This window comes from Arvicanthis niloticus, chromosome 11, assembly GCF_011762505.2.
Source record: "Arvicanthis niloticus isolate mArvNil1 chromosome 11, mArvNil1.pat.X, whole genome shotgun sequence".
Lineage (NCBI taxonomy): Eukaryota > Metazoa > Chordata > Mammalia > Rodentia > Muridae > Arvicanthis > Arvicanthis niloticus.
The window spans coordinates 77,704,387-77,722,742 of NC_047668.1; the positions used below are offsets into that span (position 1 = coordinate 77,704,387).

Genomic DNA, 18,356 nt, shown 5'->3' on the forward strand with positions numbered 1-18,356 from the left:
CATCAATACCTTCTGATTTGCACCTGTGACCAAAGAGGACCCTGGGCTCTGGCTGTCCACCCACTCTGCCCACATCCAGAGGTATCTTGACTCCTAGGAGCTTAGGTACACCCAGGATCTCAGGACCACGGGATCATAGGATCACAAAAATAGCTGGACTCCCAGGAATTCTGATACAACCAGGATCGCAGAATCACAGGCTCATGGGAAGGACAGGCTCCAGTCAGAGACAGCAAGGTCAGTTTTCACTAGAGAAAACCAGATGGCAAGAGGCAAATACAAGAACATAAGCAACAGAAACCAGTGCTACTTGTCAACATCAGGACCCAGTTCTCCCACCACAGCAAGGCCTGGAAACCAGTTCTCCCACCACATCAAGGCCTGGAAACCCCAACACACCTGAAAAGCAAGATTCAGATCTAAAATCCCATCTCATGAAGATAATAGAGGACATTAAGAAGGACATAAATAATTCCCTTAAGGAAAATACAGGAGAACACAGGTAAACAAAATAGAAGCCCTTAAAGAGGAAAAATCCAACACAAGAAGGGAAACTACACCCAAGAAAAAGCAAAAAATTAATCTTCCCATAACAAAGTCAAAAGAAGAGAGCCACATAAACATAATTCCACTTCTAACAATGAAAATAACAGGACACAACAATCATTGGTTTTTAATATCTCTCAATATCAATAGACTCAATTCCCCAATAAAAAGACATAGGCTAACAGGCTGGATATGTAAATATGACCAGAATTTTGCTGCATACAGGAAATACACCTCAGTGACAAAGACAGACACTACCTCAAAGTAAAAGACTGGAAAAAAGTTTCCAAGCAAATGGTCCCAAGAAACAAGCTGGAGTAGCCATTCTAATATCCAATGAAAATAGACTTTCAACCAAAAGTACCAAAAAAGATGGGGAAGGACACTACATACTCATCAAAGAAAAGTTCACCAAGATGAACTCTCAATTCTGAACATCTATGCCCCAAATGCAAGGGCTCTCATTTGTAAAAGAAATGTTACTAAAGCTCAAAGCACACATTGAACCTCACACAATAATAGTAGGAGACTTCAACACCCTACTCTCACCTATGGACAGATTATTAAAACAGAAACTAAACAGAGATACAGTTAAACTAACAAAAGTTATAAACCAAATACATTCAACAGATATCTATAGAACATTCCACCCTAAAACAAAAGAATATACCTTCTTCTCAGCACCTCATGGTACCTACTCAAAAATTGACCATATAATTGGTCATAAAAACAAGTCTCAACAGATACAAGAAGATTGAAATAATCCCATGCATCCTATGAGATCACCGTGGACTAAGGCTGATCTTTAATAACAAAAACAACAGAAAGCTCACATACACATCGAAACTGAACAACGCTCTACTCAATGATAACTTGGTCAGGGGAAAAAAAAGAAATTAGACTTTTTAGAATTTAATGAAAATGAAGGCACAACATATCCAAATTTATCGGACACACACACACACACACACACACAAAAGCAGTTCTAAGAGGAAAACTCATACCTCTGAGTAGCTCCATAGAGAAATTGGAGAGAGCAGACACTGACAGCTTAACAGCATATCTGAAAGCTCTAGAACAAAAAGAATCAAATACATCCAAGAGTAGTAAACAGCAGGAAATAATCAAACACAAGGCTGAATTCAACCAGTTAGAAAGAAAGCGAACTATACAAAGAATCAACAAAACCAGGAGCTGGTTCTTTGAGAAAATCAACAAGACCCTTAGCCAGACTAACCAAAGATAGTATCCAAATTAACAAAATCAGAAATGAAAAGAGAGATAAAACAGAAACAGAAGAAATTCAAAAAGGTCATCAGATCCTAGTACAAAAGCCTATGCTCAACAAAACTGGAAAATCTAGATGAAATGGATAATTTTCTAGACAGATACCAGGTACCAAAATTAAATCAGGATCAGATAAACCATCTAAACAGTCCCATAACCCCTAAAGAAATAGAAGCAGTCATTAAAAGTCTCCCCACCAAAAGCCTAGGACCAGATGGCTTTAGGGCAGAATTCTATGGGACCTTCAAAGAAGACCTAATACCATTACCTCTCAAACTATTTCATAAAATAGAAACAGAAGCAACACTAGCTAATTCATTCAGTTACACTGATACCTAAACCACACAAAGACCCAACAAAGAAAAAGAACTTCAGACCAATCTCCTTCATGAATATTGATGCAAAAATACTCAATAGAATTCTTGCAAATCAAATCCAAGAACACATCAAAAGCTTTTTCAGCATCTAATGAGATGATGATGTGGTTTTTTTTCTTTGAGTTTGTTTATATAGTGGATTATGTTGATGGATTTCCCTATATTGAACCATCCCTGCATCCCTGGTGAATGGTGTGTGTGTGTGTGTGTGTGTGTGTGTGTGTGTGTGTGTGTGTGTGTGTGTGTGAATGCGTGCACCCCTGTTTATACGTGTGTGAACTCCTGTTATGTCTAGCAGTTTCCTTGGAATCTTAAACCTCCTTTATACTTCTGTGTGTCTTTGTTCTTTTGAAACAAGGTTTCTCTGTGTAACAGCTGTGGCTGGCTGTCCTAGAACTCACTTTGAAGAGCAGGCTAGTCTCGAACTCACAGAGATCCACCTGCCTCTGCCTCTCAAGTGCTGGGATTAAAGTCATGTATCACCTCACCCAGATTCCACTTCTTTTCACCCTCCCTGAGGCATTGAATTCCTGAACCTTGGGTGGAAGGGTGTGATAGCGACAAGAGCACTCCAGAGTCTCACATCCTCTGTACATTTTCAGTTGTGGGTCACTGTGTTAATTCCCATCTGCTGCAAGAAGCAGTGTCTCTGGTGAGAGCTGAGGGATGCACTGACCTATGGATACAGTGGAGTGCCATCAACAGTGTTTTCATTGCTGGGTTCGTTTAGCAGAATGTTTCCCCTTGGCCCACATCCTATCTAGTCTGAGATTATTGGCCTCGTTAACAATACCAGGTATGCATTCCATCTCATGGAGTGGGCCTTAAATCCAATTTTAAAAAGCGATTTGTTACTCTTATCACCTCTGTACCACTACAGCAGCAGTGAACACAACCTACAGACAGGTCATGGTTACAGCAGCAGTGGACATATCCTACAGGCAGATCATTGTTACAGCTATAGGTTTCAGGGCTGAAGAGACTGGTGACTACTCTTCTCCCATAGGATCCCACTATACCACTCTGGAGGACATACTCAAAGGACTCTACATCTTATAATAAAAGATACTTGTTCATCTATGTTCATTGTTGCTCTATTTATAATAGCTAGAACCTGGAAATTATGAAGATGACCATCAACTGATGAATGAATAATGAAACTATGGTACTTTTACTCAATGGACTATTATTCAGCTTTTAAGATATATGAAATTATATGTGCTGTATAAAACCCTTTTTAATTTGATATCCACATATAACAGAAAACATGCCATCTGGATCTGGATTACCTCACTAAGGATAATTATTTCTAGTTCCACTCATTAACCTGCAAATTTCATAATTTTACCTTTATAATAAAGTTTTAATAATTTATGAAAAAGAAGGTTGATTTGAATATAGATTAGTGGGAACTAGAGGTTGGGTAGAGCAGAGCGGGGTGGTAAAAGGCAGGCTGCATTTGATTGATGCACACTGTAAATGTGTAGGAAACTATCCTACTAAACCATGGTAACATTATTAATGAATGGAATGTTAATCAAAGATAATATAGAAAAGAAAAATATTAATACATTTGGTGAGAAATGGATCCTATAAATAAAATATCATACCCGCATTAAATCAGACAATAGTTATGGACATCAGTGTGACAGCTGGTTTTATACCAGCTTGACACATACGAGTCATCTGAGAGGAAGCAACCTCGACTGAGAAAATGGTTCAGAAGATCAGTTGTTGGCAGGAAAGTCTATAGAATAGTTTTTCAATTAATGATTTATGGGGAAGGGCCCAGCCTATTGTGGGTGAGAACTCTGTGAGCTGGTGGTCCTGAGTTCTATAAGACAGGAGGCTGAGCCAGCTATGACGAACAAGCCATTAGGCAGCACTTGTCCATGGCCTCTGCATCAGCTCCTGCCTCCAGTTTCCTGTCTTGACTGTCTTCAGTGACTGTAATATGAAAGTATAAGCAAAATGAACCCTTTTGTCCCCAAGCTGTTTTTGATTGTGGTCTTTTAACAGAGCAGTAAAAACCCTAAAACATTCAGCATGCTTAAAAAACAATAGATCTTAACCCATTAATCCAAACTGGAGTGATAGCTCAGCAGTTAGCATACTGCCTGCTCTTCTTGAGAGCCCAGAATCAATTCCCAGCACCCACATTACAGCTAACCACTGTAAATACCTCCAGATTAAGGGGATAGTGTGGTGTCTTCTTGGCTTTGTGGGTACTACAGAAATATTATACACAGATATATATTCAAAATATCTACAAACAAAATTAAAAAATAAATAAATTTTATTTTTTAAAAAGTATAAACTGTCACAAAGTGAAATCAAGTTTATGAGCCCAAATTAAATAATTTTTACTTAGACAGCACTGAGTCAAACAGAGAATGCAGAAGGTCGCCATGCTGAAGCCAAGTGTGATTTCTGACATACTTTGTTAAACTTCTATTATGTGTATTCATATATATTCAAATAGAGACTTCACTTTCAAAGTATGTCCTGCAGTGTGGATCCTGGCCAAAACCTTGAAACCACCAACTCCAGGAATCCCAAAAAAGCTGGGGTTCTTAAACAGACTCATCTGAGACTGGTGAGAGAGTACCAGATTCAAAATAGTTTGGTGAACACTTACTTCTATCTGTTGTTACCACCATCCTACCAACAGATCCGTACACAAAGAGAACAGTATTGCACTTTATCTTCTAGTTTAATGATAAAAAGTGCATGGTATTGGTACAGAGACAGGCAGGAAGATCAATGGAATAGAATTGAAGACCCTGAAATGAACTCACATACCTATGGTCACTTGATCTTTGACAAAGGAGCTAAAACTGTTCAGTGGAAAAAGGACAGCATTTTCAACAAATGGTGCTGGTTCAACTGGAGGAAAACATGTAGAAGAATGCAAATTGATTAGTTCTTATCTCCTTGTACAAAGCTCAAGTCCAAGTGGATAAAGGACCTTCACATAAAACCAGATACACTGAAACTAATAGAGAAGGTGGGAAAGAACCTTAAATACTAGGGTACAGGGAGAAAGTTCCTGAGCAAAACACTAATGGCTTATGCTCTAAGATCAAGAATTGACAAATGAGACCTCATAAAATTGCAAAGATTCTGTAAGGCAAAGGACATTGTCAATAGGACAAAACAGCAACCAACAGATTGGGAAAAGATCTTTACCAATCCCACATCCGATAGAGAGCTAATATCCAATATATACAAAGAACTCAAGAAATTAGATTCTAGACAACCAAATAACCCTATTTAAAAAGGGGGTACAAAGCTAAATGAAGAATTCTCAACTGAGGTAACTCAAATGGCCAAGAAGCGCCTAAAGAAGTGTTCGGCATCCTTAGTCATCAGGGAAATGCAAATCAAAACAACCCTGAAATTCCACCTCACACAAGTCAAAATGGCTAATCTCAAAAACTCAGGTGATAGCAGATGCTGGCAAGGGTGTGGAGAAAGAGGAACACTTCTCCAGGAACACTTCTACAACCACTCTGGAAATCAGTCTGGTGGTTCCTCAGAAAATTGGACATAGCAATACCTGAGGACCTAGCTATACCACTCATGGGCATATACCCAGAAGATGCTCCAACATATAACAAGGACATATGCTCCACTATGTTCATAGCAACCTTATTTATAATAGCCAGAAGCTGGAAATTACCCAGATGTCCTTCAACAGAAGAATGGATACAGAAAGTGTGGTACATTTACACAATGGAGTATTACTCAGCTATTAAAAACTAATGAATTTGAGAAATTCTTAGGTAAATGGATGGAACTAGAAAATATCATTCTGAGTGAGGTAACCCAATCACAAAAGAACACACATGGTATGCACTCACTGATAATTTGATATTAGCCCAGAAGCTTGCAATACCCAAGATGCAACTCACAGACCACATGAAGCTCATGAAGAAGGAAGACCAAAGTGTGGGTGCTTCAGTCCTTCTTAAAAGGAGTAACAAAATACTCAAGGGAGCAAACATGGAGACAAAGTGTGGGACAGAAACTGAAGAAGGGGCCGTCTGGAGACTGTTTCACCTGGGTATCCATCCAATGTGCAGTCACCAAAGGTAGACACTGATGTGGATGTCAGGAAATGCATGCTGACAAGAGCCTGATATAGCTGTCTCCTTAGAGGTCTGCCCGAGTCTGACATATTCAGAGGTGGATGCTCACAGCTAACCATTGAACTGATCATGGGGTTCTCAATGGAGGAGTTAAAGAGAAGACTGGAGGAGCTGAAAGGGTTTGTGGCCCATGGGGAGAGTAATAATACCAACCAACCAGAGCTCCCAGGGTCTAAACCACCAGTTTGGAAGTACATAGGGAGGGACCCATGGCTCCAGCTGTATATGTAGAGGAGGATGGCCTTGTTGGGCATAGGTGGGAGAGAGGATCCTTGGTCCCATGAAAGCTGGATGCCCAGTGTGGGGGAATTCAAGGGTGTGGAGGTGGGAGTGGGGGTGTGGGTGGGAGCACATCCTCATAGAAGCAGGAGGAGGGGGCCTAGAATAGGGGGTTCCTGGGCGGGGGAAATGGGGTAAGGGAATAACATATAAAATGTAAATAAAATATCCAATTAAAAAATGAGGGGTGAGGGCATGTGGGAGGGGCTACGGTGACAAGTTTGACACTGAGTACTCTCACATCCAATGCAATTATGCTTGGCAAAAAAAAGGATAATGGCCAGGGTGCCAGCTAAAACGAAAAACAAAATAAACATAACATTGTAAATGTGTGTTTGCATTTGAACTATACTTTTATTTAATTCCATATAGCGAACAAAAAAGTTAATCAACTCTTTGATGGACCACATATAAAATAAGAATGTGGGCCACACACGCAGTATAGTTGTCCCACGTAGGTTCATGGAGCTGGTGTACCGAGCCTCGGGCGATTACCACTCAGCTTCACCAATGGCTTTTGCAAACACATAGTCTCTCCCTCCAAAGCACATGACACCATCTTTCAAGTAGAATTTCCATCTGTTTTTGCTCCGGTGAATCTGGAGAAAGAAAGATGCTCTAAGTCCATAAACTGAAGGATCACTTATATTCTTTAAAATAGCAAATAGGGACACTGACCAAATAATAATTTATTCATTCTCCAACAAACATTTGAATTCCCATAAGTCAAATACTAGCATCAGTACTGGAGAAAAGCCAGTCATCCATGCAGTAAGGACTGTCTCTCTGTGTCAAAGTGTCTGTGGACTGCTCAAATCCTTCATACAAATGGTTTTATTGTTACACACAACCTATGTACAGCCTCCTTAAAGATTTACATAATGTCTAGGTTTTCCATAACAGCCAATGCAATGCAAATGCTTTTAAGTTAATGGTAACACTGAATTGTTAAAAAAAAAAAAAAAAACTGACCAAAAATAAGTCTGCATGTGTTCAATAAACATGTAATTTTTCAAATGTTTTTGATCCACTTGGTTGAATCCACAGAGGAAATTGCAGATATGGAGAGATGAGTGTAGACTTTAATGTATTATGAATGTAAAAACAATTCCTGCCTTTGAAGAGTTTATATTTTAATAGACAGGGAGATGAAAACCTGATCATTATCTCTTTCTATCTGTATAACATGTTAGAAGAATAAGGTGATTTTGTAGAAAAACAGTTTTAATACCAATTAAAACCATTATCTTCTATTTCTTTCATGTATATCGAATTATGATTAAAAACCAAAGATATTAACATTCACTTCATGCTAGATTGGCAAGGATCTGAACGTCACGTGACAGGCAGTGGCAGGGATGCGGGCATCCCAGACAATGCTGGTAACAATGTACCATGCATATCCCTCATCCCTTTATTTCTCTGCTTGGTGTCAGGCTGCACTCTGAATACCTGCCTCCTGTCCCTACCTCCGCAGTACAAATTAGGAAGCCCCATGTCAAAGGCCCGCATCACCCATGACAGGTTCATGAGGAGTTCTAACAGCAAATGACTGTTTGTATGTCCTTGCTACCTTAGGCCTTGCTGTCTGCCACACAGCTTACAGTTTGATTCCTGTGTCACCAGCATTTGCTTTACCTGTCTCACTCTTCTCACATCTGACTTGCCTACCATCTTATTGGGTGTGATTTTTTTTATTATTCTGTAAGAAATACTGTGTTTGAATAAGACTGTTACCTCTTTAAGACAGAGATTATCATTTAGGGGCTGGGGTGCATAGCCTAATGGTAGCTGGGAGTGTGACCTAAATGCCTTTGTGCAAAGCACTTGCCTCACATGTGCTATATCCTAGATTCAATCCTCAGAACCACTGAGAAGGGGGTAGGGGAAGATGATCACTTTCAAGTGTCACTATCCCACACAGCACAGTGAAACACTCAAAATACACCCTCAAAACTTTACAGAATTGGGTTGTAGATGGCTCAGTAGAAAAAGTGCTTGCCATACAAACACTGAGACCCAGATCCACATTAAAAGAAGCTGGGCACGCTGGTGCACACTTGTAATGCCAATGCAGGGAAGGGAAGCACAGGCAGGATCACTGGGACCTGGTGGCCAGCCAGCCCAGACACTTGCTTAGCTCCAGGACAATGAAAAAGCCCTGTCTCTAAAATTAAGGTATGCAGTTCCTAAGAAATAACAACGGAGGTTACCTCTGACCTCCACGCACACTGTGCACCCACACAAATGAGCACACAATGTACATATCCACAAAGAAATCCTTTACAGAATCAAACAGCTGTTCCCTGAGTCACTTGACTGCAAACTAAAACTCACCGTCATATTTCCCACTACTTTATATACCTTCCAGGATAAGTTCAGTTAATAAACTCACAGTCCAAAATGCAAGCACAGTACCTTATCATACTGACAGACAATTACATTATCTGTGTCAAACAGGTCTGGCACATCCTGCTCACTGACATCATCTCCAGAATTTAGGGGATCCTAAAGATGAAAGATGATCACATTAAGGGATTTCATGATGCTTCAAATTTTTGTAAAGCTAAAAAGACATAGAAGTAGAGAGACCTGAAGAGACAGAATAGTATTTCTGCTTTAAAGTTAAATAACCTAGCTTTGAATTCTAATTTGACCACTTGATAATTACACGGTTGACCTTGGGAAAGTTCCCCAACTCCCTGTCTCTCGGTTTTCTCATCTCTGAAGGGACAAATGCAATGAGACCCACAGGGTACCAGACTGGTGAAAACGGTAACTCAGATAAGATGTTAGTTATCACAGGCAGATATGTGAAGGCAGCCTCGAGTGCACATCAGCAGCCCTCACAAATGTAATTGCCACATTCTACCCAAATGACATCACATTTATTAGAAAAAGGACAAAGACTTTCTCTCCCAAGCCTTCTACTGTGACTACTTAAAAAGCAACAAACTTAAGTCCAAGTCCTAACCACTTAATACCCATTTAAATTACAGTGTAAAGTTGAAATGTTAAGGGCCCTGCATACAAATAACTCTGATTTTAAAAGACCAGAGACAGGTTAATCTTGATTAGAAATGTGTTTGGCTGTGCAGTACATGGAAGCAGAAACCCTATTAGTTAAGAAGCCAACACTCTGCTCAGAGGAGCCTGGCTCACCTCTTCTAGGGTGTCTATTTGATGGTCCTCATTGTCGCTGCTGTTCGCAGTTGAGTCTTCATTTGACACACTGTCCACCTCTTCCTCAAGCACCTTGAGGTCGCCGGTGTCAATGATCCCTGGGAATTCATTCTCATCTGCATCCCTTATACTTCCTACCTCTTCTGTAGGAGAGTTATCACCGGTTCCATCTATTTGAATTATTTCATTAATGTCGTCATCGGTTTCCTGAATATTCAGCTCCCTCTCAGAAATACAATTCTGCAAACAGAAGAGACAGACATGATCAAGTTCTTCAAGTTAAATGACATATTAACACACTGAATCTGAATTTTAAATGACTGGCAAATACCAGGCAATGGATGATTTAAACTTATCTCTGCCTTCCCAGGTCAGTCTCTTAATGTGGAATTCTTGGATGTCTAGAATCTCTAACAAAAATGACTGTGATGGTTTTCAGTAAACATGCTACCAGACACCAGCACCAAATGAGCTCATTGCTTTCACATTATGCTTGCCAGCGTTTATAGATAGATATCCCCTTAGACAGCATGTATCTGCTGAACCTTAACTATTATGCTTGATTACGGTGGCAACTGAATGATGTGGAAAAGATGGTGGTGTGCTCAAAAAAACGAATGCAGACTCCAAAGAACTATACAGTCAAAGGAGCCAACACAGAACTGCTTTGACATTTCACCTAACCTGAGGTGCCTATTGTAGAACTGTTCATAAAGACCAAAGTAAAAGTACCTAAGGTGAGGGCTGGTGAGAAGCTCAGTGGAAAAGGGTGCCTGCTGTCAAGCCCGACAAACGCAGTGTGAACCTGGGACCCACATGGTAGAAGGAAGGAACCTACTCCTACTCCTGCAAGTTGACCTCTGACCCCACACATGCACTGAGACACATACCCACTCACATCACACAGACACAAAATAATTAAAATGTAAAAAGATCTAAGAAGAGACAACCTGTACCATGCAAACACTCATCAAAGTAAAGCTGAAATGATGGTATTTGTGTGGGCAGGCAGAATGTTACAAACAATACATAAGAATATTATCTAACAACAAAAGGCTTGGTTTGAGAAGAAAACCACAATCCTAAGTTTCTATGCATCTATCATTACTATTACTGTCGTCTCAAAAATCCATAAATAGAGAACATGGCTGGAGATGCAGCTCAGCAGGAGCACCTGTGTTTATTCTGCACTAAAGCCCTGGGCTCCCTGCAAACAAAAATGAAAACAACTAAAGGAAGTTAAAGAAGTAGGTAGATTTATAAAAATACATCATTGGTGCCGAGACTTGGATTTAGAAACTCACAGGCCCACATCTCCTGCTGCCACAGGGATGATTTTGCAGCCATCAAATCAATTGGTAAGCTCCCTTCCCCCACCTGTCAGCATAAATGTCCCCTGGTCCCAAAGGAGGGTTGTTGAGCTCCCAGCCACCCTGTAGTGTCCTTGAGAACAGAGACATTTAGTCTTTATGACTAGTCTTCTCACTGAACCTTGTTCTCTACCCCTGGGTGACCCCTTCCCTCTCACTCTCTGGGAAGCAGTTCTCTCACACTGCTGAAAAATTCCGAGGCTGGGGCCTAGGTAAACTGTTCTCCTGCCATTGCTCAGGGCATGGGCCCAGAGCTTAGCCCCAGTTCACCACGTGATGACCTGGTGATCTGGTCTGGCTGCCTTGTGCCTTTGCTACCACATTTGTCCTCCAGACATAGGAACTGACAAATCACTAGCTCCTCCTACTTTCACCCAAAGGGAAGGTCTTCGATGCCTTATCCCTACTAGGACACCTCCTGGTCGAATTCACAGACTCAACTTGGCCCCTATACCCACCAACCAATAACTGCATATCCACTTAAAGGCGCTTTTATAACTCACCAGCAATCTAGCCCTCCCTCCTCATTCTCTAGCTGCTTGCTCCTAGTTCCCCACCCCCTGATTTCACCACTACCACTGCGTGTTCCCTCTTGCCCCCTGCGTGCTATAGCTCCAAGTGACTGCTGGTACTCTGCTCTGCGGAGCCACAAGGCACTTGGGCACTCCAGCACTCCACTGCTCTCCTAACCGAGCAGAGTTGCTAGGAGACAGAGAGAACACTGCTTCGGGCGCTGCTCTCTGTCCCAGCCCCCTTTCTGATACTCTGCCAAGCATCCCTCATCTGAATGTTTGTCTTTGCTATGCTTTTGTTGTTCCATTCTAAGGTGTAACACATGACTTTCCTCTAGACAGAGCTGCAGGTTCAGCACCATCTTAGCTAAGGGTGATCATATGGCTGGCTGCCACTTCAGTGTCATCTTAACTAAGGACAGTTCCAGGAGAATCCACCATCTTTGTTATGGGAAGTCCCCAGTTCACTATCATTAGAAGCACAGCCTTGCAAAGCTACTTAAAAATTAAGAGAAGGTTTTTATTCTATCCTGCCTTGGTAAATAATGATTTCTAAACAGTAAAAAGTTAAAGGTTGCTACCTTAAATATACATTTAACCTTGTTTTTGCTACTGCCATTAAGTTACAATGTGTTCTTTATTTGCTAGGTATATTTAGAACAGGTAATTGAACAAATACAGGTTGTCTAACTCAGATACACTTAATAGACGCTCTCAATCTTGTCAAAAATCTGCTAAATGTAATGTTAGATGTCCACAGTGGACTACAGACCAACCTCTGTCGTTTTAATTAATACATGACTCCCAGATTATAATTTATTCTTCCCAGATTTCTGACTACATTGACAGCTAAACTAAATGTAGCTTGACAGCTAGAAAACAAGACCCAGCTCCTCTCCCCAAAGTAACCCACCACCTTTATGCTTATGATAGACAAAGCCTCTCAAAGCCTAACAGTGACAACTCCTCCAAAAGTCTCCAAGAAGATATGGGCACAGCAACACGACTCTACCTGGATTGTGGTACAAAAACCACTGAGAAACACTGCTCCATTGCCTTACCTGCTGCCGTGGTTTGGCCTACACTGTGGACAAACAGAGGATGCCCAGAGAGTTAAATGTCTCATATTGCCTAAGTCAAGGTGAATCATTTCTCATTTCTCTGAACTACCTACTCCACAGGAAAAAGCTTCTCATCTTTTGGGCCTGTTGATCAGACTGACTCTGCCCAAGTTTAGATGGAGACTACAGGAACCTGGAAAGTGTTTAGGTAAAGGACTACAGACCAACCTGTGTCATTTTAATTAACATGACTCCCAGATTATAATTTATTCTTTCCAGATTTCTGACTATATTGACAGCTAACCTAAATGTAGATTGACAGCTAGAAACAGCCCTAGCTCCTTTCCCCAAAGTAACCCACCACCTTATTAGCTCATTAGTCAATTTGTAACTAGTTAAGACTTCCAGCTCTCTTATCAAAGACAGGCAGGTTTGTCTTGCTCACAGACTTCACAATAAAAGATATACAAGTTCCTATGTAAGCTTTCACAGATGTAACCTTCTGTAAATTCCTTATCTAAATTCAGTTTCCAGTCACTAAATGCTTCATATTTCCTCTCCTTACAATGCCATTGTCCTAACATTAACCAATAGAGTTCTTAAAAATTAGCCTAACACTAATAAAACATTCCACTATACAATCCAACTTTTAAAATCATAAGTTGAAAATTTAAGTTTCCTTTGGTTGTCTTTTAACTATAGACTTAAGGTATTTCTATATGCTAAACTATATGATCTACTATCATATTCACAAGGAACCCATAGATACTCCAATCTACTGTCACAGACACAGATGATTCTACCGGACCTGCTCCTTCCTATTTATCCACAGATGGTTCCACCGACCCTGGAGAGCAAGGAAACAGCCAACTCTCCTAAGACTGGACTAACATTCCCATGCCCATTTTCTTAGGTTTCCCAGGGACACGCTGGCCCAAAGTCAGCAGGAAGCAACCAACTAAATAGATCATGGCAACCCTATTCCTGCCTCACCATCACCTCTTTCTAATTTTTCCTCTTTTAATTAAACCAAAACAGAGGAATGTTAGCATTCCTTCTAGGCTTCACCCCACAGTTACCTGGCAATAGCTAGGCATGCCTCACTCTAAAAGGGGAGGGGCTGCTTGCCCCCTCCTCATTCTCTTACCCTCTTACTCTCTTCCCTCGCTGTCCCTTCTCTCCTTATTCCACTCCCCCCTCTCTTCATGTGTTCATGACCAGTCTCTTCTCCTCTCTCTACCTCTCCCTCTCCTTCCCCCTCTCTCTCTTCTCTGTCTATACTCCCTCCTCAACTCCCTCCGCATGCCTTAAATAAACTCTATTTTATACTTTATCTGTCATATGGCTGGTAGCTCAGGGGGAAGGATTGTCTCAGCTTCTGCCCACAGAGGCATCCCCTCTACCTTACCATACCTCACTCTACCAAACATATCCTGGTTCTTTCTTTTTTATAAAATACAACAGTGCCTAAAAAAACACATAGCACTCAATAATTATAAAAGTCTTAACTCAGTGGCTCAATAATTCAACTTAAACTAAAGCAAAAAGCCAAATTAAGCACAAGACAAAATGAAGGAAGCAATAAAAAAAGAGAAAAATAATAATAACAAACAATAGAAAAAATCGGGGCCGGTATTCATTCATTTAAAGAAAAAAGGCTCACAAATAATATAAAAGAGCTTGGCGTGACTCTAACCAAACAAGTGAAAGATCTGCATAACAAGAATTTCAAGCCTTGAAGAAAGGAAGCAAAAAGGAACTCAGAAAATGGAAAGATATCACATGCTCATGGATTGGCAGGATTAATATAGTAAAAATGGCCATTGTGCCAATAGCAACCTACAGATTCAATACAATCCCCATCAAAATTCCAACTCAATTCTTCATAGAGTTAGAAAGAGCAACTCTCAAATTCATCTGGAATAACAAAAAATCCAGGAAAGTGAAAACTATTCTTAACAATAAAAGAACTTCTGTGGGAATCTCCATCCTTTGACTTCAAACTGTGTTACAGAGCAACAATGATAAAAACTGCATGGTATTGGTACAGAGACAGGCAGGTAAATCAACGAAATAGAATTAAAGACCCAGAAATAAACCCACACACCTATGGTCACTTGATCTTTGACAAAGGAGCTAAAACCATTCAGTGAAAAAAGACAGGATTTCAACAAAATGGTGGTTCAACTGGCGATGAGCACGTAGAAGAATGCAAATCGATCCATTCTTATCTCTTTGCACAAAGCTCAAGTCCAAATGGATCAAGGACCTCCACATAAAACCAGATATACTGAAACTAATAGAAGAGAAAGTGGAGAGGAGCCTCAAACACATCAGCACAGGGAAAAACTTTCTGAACAGAACACCAATGGTTTATGCTCTAAGATCAACAATCGACAAATAGGACCTCAAAATTGAAAAGCTTCTGGAAGGCAAAGGACACTGTCAATAGGACAAAATGGCAATCCACAGAAAAAGATCTTTACCAACCCTACATCTGATAGAGGGCTAATATCCAAAATATACAAAGAACTCAAAAAGTTAGACTCCAGAGAATCAAATAACCCTATTTAAAAAATGGGGTACAGAGCTAAACAAAGAATTCTCAGTTGAGGAATATAGAATGGCTGAGAAGCACCTAAAGAAATGTTCAACATCCTTAGCCATCAGGGAAATACAAATCAAAACAATACTGAGATTCCAGTTCACACAAGTAAGAATGGCTAAGATCAAAAACTCAGGTGACAGTAGAAGCTGGTGAGGATGTGGAGAAAGAGGAACACTCCTCCATTGTTGGTGGGATTGCAAGCTGTACAACCACTCTGGAAATCAGTCTGGTGGTTCCTCTGAAAATTGCATATAGCATTACCTGAGGACCCAGCTATACCACCACTGGGCATATACCCAGAAGATGCTCCAGCATATAACAAGGACTTATGCTCCACTATGTTCATAGCAGCCTTATTTATAATAGCCAGAAGCTGAAAAGAACCCAGATGTCCTTCAACAGAGGAATGGATACAGAAAATGTGGTACATTTACACAATGGAGTATTACTCAGCTATTAAAAACAATGAATTCGTGAAATTGCAGGCAAATGGATGGAACTAGAAAGTATCATCCTGGGTGAGGTGACCCAATCACAAAAGAACACACATGGTATGCACTCATTGATAAGTGGATATTAGCCCAAATGCTCAGAATACCCAAGATACAATTCACAGACCACATGAAGCGCAAGAAGAAGGAAGACCAAAGTGTGGATGCTTCAGTCCTTCTTAGAAGGGAGAACAAAATACTCACAGGAGGAAATGTGGAGACAAAGTATAGAGCAGAGACTGAAGAAAAGGCCAACCAGAGACTGCCTCACCTGGGATACATCTCATATACAGTCACCAAACCCAGACAGTATTGCAGATGCCAAGGAGTGCTTGCTAACAGGAGCCTGTTATAGCTGTCTCCTGAGAGGCTCTGCCAGAGCCTGACAAATACAGATGCAGATACTCACAGCCAACCACTGGACTAAGCACAGGGTCCCCAAATGGGGGAGTTAGAGAAAGGACTGAAGGAGCTGAAGGGGTTTGCAACCCCATAGGAAGAACAACAATATCAACCAACCAACCCCGCCACCCCCCACAGAGCTCCCAGGGACTAAACTACTAACGAAAGAGTACATACACATGGAGGGACTCATGGCTCCGAGCCACATATGTAGCAGAGGCCTACATATGGCCTTATCAGATATCAAAGGGAGGGGAGACCCTTGATCCTGTGAAGGCTTGATGCCTCAGTGTAGAGGAATGCCAGGGTAGAGAGTGGGAATGGGGGGAGCACCTTCATAGAAGCAGAAGGAGGCAGGATGGGAGAGGAGGTTTCCAGTGGAGGGGGGAGGAATCCGGGAAAGGGGACAACATTTGAAATGTAAATAAAGAAAATCTCCAATAAAAGAAAAGAAAAAAGGTAAAACTGAGCATAAAAAATACAAAAATTTTGGACTGCTAAAAGGATAAGAAGGATGTCATCAATGGTCCTAAAACACTTTTAAAAAATTTTAAAAAGTACTATTAACTTTGTCACAATTAATTTTACAAATAGGTAAAATGAATTCCTGTCACAACAAATAAAACTATTAAAGTTTATACAAGAAACACCAATTGACCTAAGAGAGACACTAAAGAAAAGTAATCTATAGTTAAAATCTGCTCCACAACTTCTCCCCGCCCCCTTCTTGGGAGGGGACAGTAGGGGAGGAGCTGTGTGAAAGGGACTGGGAGGAGGGGCTTGTGAGGGGGACTGGGAGGAGGGGCTTGTGAGGGAGACTAGGAAGAGGGGCTGTGATCAAGGTATAAAGTGAATAAATAAATAAATTAGTGGAAAAATAATGTAAACACATACACACACACATACACACACACACACACAAAATCTGCCCCACAAAGAAAAATTCTAGATCTAGGAGGTTATATTCTTTTCTTAGAAAACAAATGATGTATAGATATATTTTAATTTATTTTATAAAACTCCAACTATCTTAAAATCCATTGCAAAGGAGAAAAAGAAACAGAGAGACTCCAGTATTCTTGAAAACAAGGCAAACTGTCTGAGTGAAATTTTAGCAAACTGAACCAAGCATTTAAAAAAAGATCATACAGCATGACTAAATAGCTTCGTCAAGAGGATGTCTGTAAAAGGGAACACTGGAAAGCGAATCAGTGCACTTCAGCAAACAGGTAAGGAGGGAAGGAAGAAAGGAGGGAGGGAGGGAGGGAGGGAGGGAGGGAGGGAGGGAGGGAGGGAGGGAGGGAGGGAGGGAAGGAGGGAGGGAGGGACGGACAGAGGGAGGGAGGGAGGGACATTTGATTTTAATATATGTGGGGAAAGTTCAACAATGCAAAAGTACTTCATAAAATCTCTTGATAATCTTGGCTTTTTAAGGCAGGCCCTCACTATGCAGCGCTGACTATGTAGACAAGGCTGGCCTCAGTCAGACTGCCCTGCCTCTGCCTTTCAAATGCCAGAGTTAAAGGCTTGCATCCTCCTCTTACCCTGCCCCCAACCCCAGGCAACTGTTTCACTGAAAGAAACTTTGTCCATGTGTAAAGGGGTCTAACCAAAGCTCACAGTGAGCACTGCACTTGCCAACAAGACTGGATGTTTTTCCCTAAGGACCAAGAGCAAACCACCGGCTCTCTCTACTCTATTTCTGTACTAAAGTAAAATAAAACAAAACAGGACATTGACAGGAATCAATTAAGCTGTTTCTTTTTCACAATGGTTAGAACTGTATAAAATAATTTCAAGGACTATACAAAGTTATCTAGTTTTAACAGCTGACAGAATATAAGATCACTTTACAAAGATCAATTTTATGTCTACCCAGTAGCAATAAATAACGAGAAACTGAAATTGTAAACCAGCACAAGCAGTGAGAAAAGCTGGTTTCTGCGTTCAGTAACACCGTTTCCATGTTTCTAACAATACAAAAGGCAGAGCACAGTAAGCTGATATATTTAAAGTGCTTAAAGTAGGGGTGGGTTTGACTCCAATCTCTGTCCTAATGACAGTCACAGCTGCTGCCACGCCTCCCCTC

General features: G+C 40.8%; 1 protein-coding gene across 2 annotated transcripts in view; it reads right to left on the reverse strand.

The window, feature by feature from the left end:
• Positions 1-6,975: 6,975 nt before the first annotated feature.
• Gtf2a1l (general transcription factor IIA subunit 1 like) overlaps positions 6,976-18,356 on the reverse strand; it is a 47,278-nt gene continuing 35,897 nt past the window's right edge. Inside the window, exons 5-7 of one of the 2 annotated variants that reach the window (XM_076942463.1) lie at positions 9,803-10,063; positions 9,059-9,148; positions 6,976-7,239 (exon numbers count right to left, since the gene is read on the reverse strand). In XM_076942463.1, the coding sequence (XP_076798578.1) occupies positions 7,132-7,239; positions 9,059-9,148; positions 9,803-10,063 (459 nt within the window). In that variant the 3' untranslated portion in view covers positions 6,976-7,131. The remainder of the gene's footprint in view (positions 7,240-9,058; positions 9,149-9,802; positions 10,064-18,356) is intronic. The other variant, XM_076942462.1, reaches the window with a different exon arrangement.